Source organism: Sinocyclocheilus grahami, unplaced genomic scaffold (genome assembly GCF_001515645.1).
Source record: "Sinocyclocheilus grahami isolate Dianchi unplaced genomic scaffold, SAMN03320097.WGS_v1.1 scaffold913.1, whole genome shotgun sequence".
Taxonomy (NCBI): Eukaryota; Metazoa; Chordata; class Actinopteri; order Cypriniformes; family Cyprinidae; genus Sinocyclocheilus; species Sinocyclocheilus grahami.
Window position 1 is genome coordinate 112776 of NW_015506092.1, and position 2312 is coordinate 115087.

At 37.7% G+C, this 2312-nt stretch overlaps 1 protein-coding gene across 1 annotated transcript in view; it reads right to left on the reverse strand.

The window, feature by feature from the left end:
- Nucleotides 1-1747, reverse strand: part of phgdh (phosphoglycerate dehydrogenase) — a 15727-nt gene extending 13980 nt beyond the window's left edge. The window contains exons 1-2 of the mRNA XM_016249143.1: nt 1498-1747; nt 721-872 (exon numbers count right to left, since the gene is read on the reverse strand). Coding sequence (XP_016104629.1) covers nt 721-872; nt 1498-1635 — 290 coding nt within the window. The 5' untranslated portion in view covers nt 1636-1747. The remainder of the gene's footprint in view (nt 1-720; nt 873-1497) is intronic.
- Nucleotides 1748-2312: the final 565 nt, after the last annotated feature.

The following is a 2312-nucleotide window of genomic DNA, read 5'->3' on the forward strand; positions in this document are numbered from 1 at the left end:
AGCAGATTTGGAGAAATGTAGCATTACATCACTTGCTCACCAATGGATCTTCTGCAGTGAATGGGTGCCGTCAGAATGAGAGTCCAAACAGCTGATAAAAACATCACAATAATCCACCAGTAATCCACTCCAGTCCATCAGTTAACATCTGGTCCCCATTGACTTCCATAGCACTTTTTTTCCACATTATAGAAATCAGTGGGGACCAGCAACTGTTTGGTTACAGGTTTGGAATAACTTGAGGGTGAGTAAATGTTGACCAATTTTTCATGAATTATTCCTTTAATGATGCATTTGTTTCTTACAAACATGCAGCTTTTCACTTCACACAATGTTAATTGATGGACTGGAGCAGAGTGGATTATTGTGATGTTTCTATCAGCAGTTTGGACTCTCATTCTGACGGCACCCATTCACTGCAGAGCATCCATTGGTGAGCAAGTGATGTACTGATCAATTTCTCCAAATCTGTTCCCATGAAGAAAGATGGCCTGAGGGTGAGTGCATTCATTTTTGGGTGAACTGTTCCTTTAACATCTCCTAAGATGCGTTTCATAAGAAAACATGACATGAGAGGCAAAAAATGATGATAATTTCATTCTCGAGTGAACTATTACTTTCAGAAAAGAAAGAAAGAAAGGTACACAACTAGATCAACCTGCTTTAGCACTGAAAACAAACAGAATAGAGGTCAGAGCAAGACTCAACACGCTTCATTACTTCATGACAATAATGCCTCTCTTGGTTGCTGCATCCACATCCACGTTGTCAACTCCGGTTCCGGCGCGTCCAATGATCTTCAAGTTACTGCCAGCATTGATGACATCAGAGGTAACTTTGGTTGCTGATCGGACGACTAAACCATCATAATTCTTGGGGGAAAGATATGTAAACAGAATTAGCAGTGTTTTTAGCAAGTTCCCAAACCTTTCTAGGTAGGACAACATGTGACATGACAATACTGACAAGTCAACATGCATTCAGTACTGCTTTTTACTAATGCACAAAGAAAAGAAATATATATATATGCATTTTATTTACATCATAACCATGCAAATACCTAATAAATTAAAACCAAACCAATTCACAAACTAAAAACACATGCACAGAGCAAAACACGTGTGCATTAAGCACAATGCACTGGAAGGGAAAACATACTTCGAATATATAAATTAATGGTTTACTTGCTGTCTAATAAAAGCATTCGTTATGGAATCAATTGAAACGATTCATATGGTGCAGATACATGCTGCTGTTGCATCAGATTGTGAAGAGGAGGAGGAGGAGGAGGAGGAGGGGTGACAGTCACACACACAAACTTCGGCACATCCATCTAGCACACATTCACATGCTAATAATATTTCATCACGCACACCGAGTTGATTTTGCTGCTTTGGAGAACGCCATTCTTTCGCTGGAGGCGATTCAAATCAAGGTACTTGATATTCCGGTGGAGTTGCTGCTGAATTTGAGTCAATCGGTTGAAGAATCACTTACCTGAATCTCTGCAATCAACTCTTCTTTAGTCATCTGCTGCTTCTCCGTCACTTCAATGCCGTTCTCCTGCAGAATCGTTTTGCAGCATGGATCGACACTTTCACTGATCAAAACGCGTTTGACTGATACCAGAGCCATTCCTTCCTGCTGATTCAGTGATTCGAGTCTCCTCAAGTGACTGACTGATGTTCCGTGGCGCTCTTTCAATAAAAATCTCCTCGCATAAACTCCGCCCTTCACGCGCCTCCCTAAACGTTCCTCCTTTTTTATTTATTTATTAAATTTATTGAACAGCCTCAATTTACAAACTCTAATAAGGAACAATAATATGCATATATTATTATGCATATAATAATATGCATATATATTATGCATATACCGTATATATATATATGTGTGACCCTGGACCACAAAACCAGTCAAAAGGGTAAAAAAATTTTTTATTGAGATTTATACATAATCTCAAAGCTGAATAAGTAAGCTTTCCATTGATGTATGGTTTGTTAGGATAGGACAATATTTGGTCGAGATACAACTATTTGAAAATCTGGAATCTGAGTGTGCAAAAAAATCTAAATATTGAGAAAATCACCTTTAAAGTTGTCCAAATGAAGTTCTTAGCAATGCACATTACTAATCAAAAATTAAGTTTTGATATATTTACAGTAGGAACTTTACAAAATATCCTCATGGAACATGATCTTTACTTAATGTCCTAATGATTTTTGGCATAAAAGAAAAAAACAATAATTTTGACCCATGTATTTTTGGCTATTGCTACAAATATACCCCAGCGACTTAAGACTGGTTTTGTG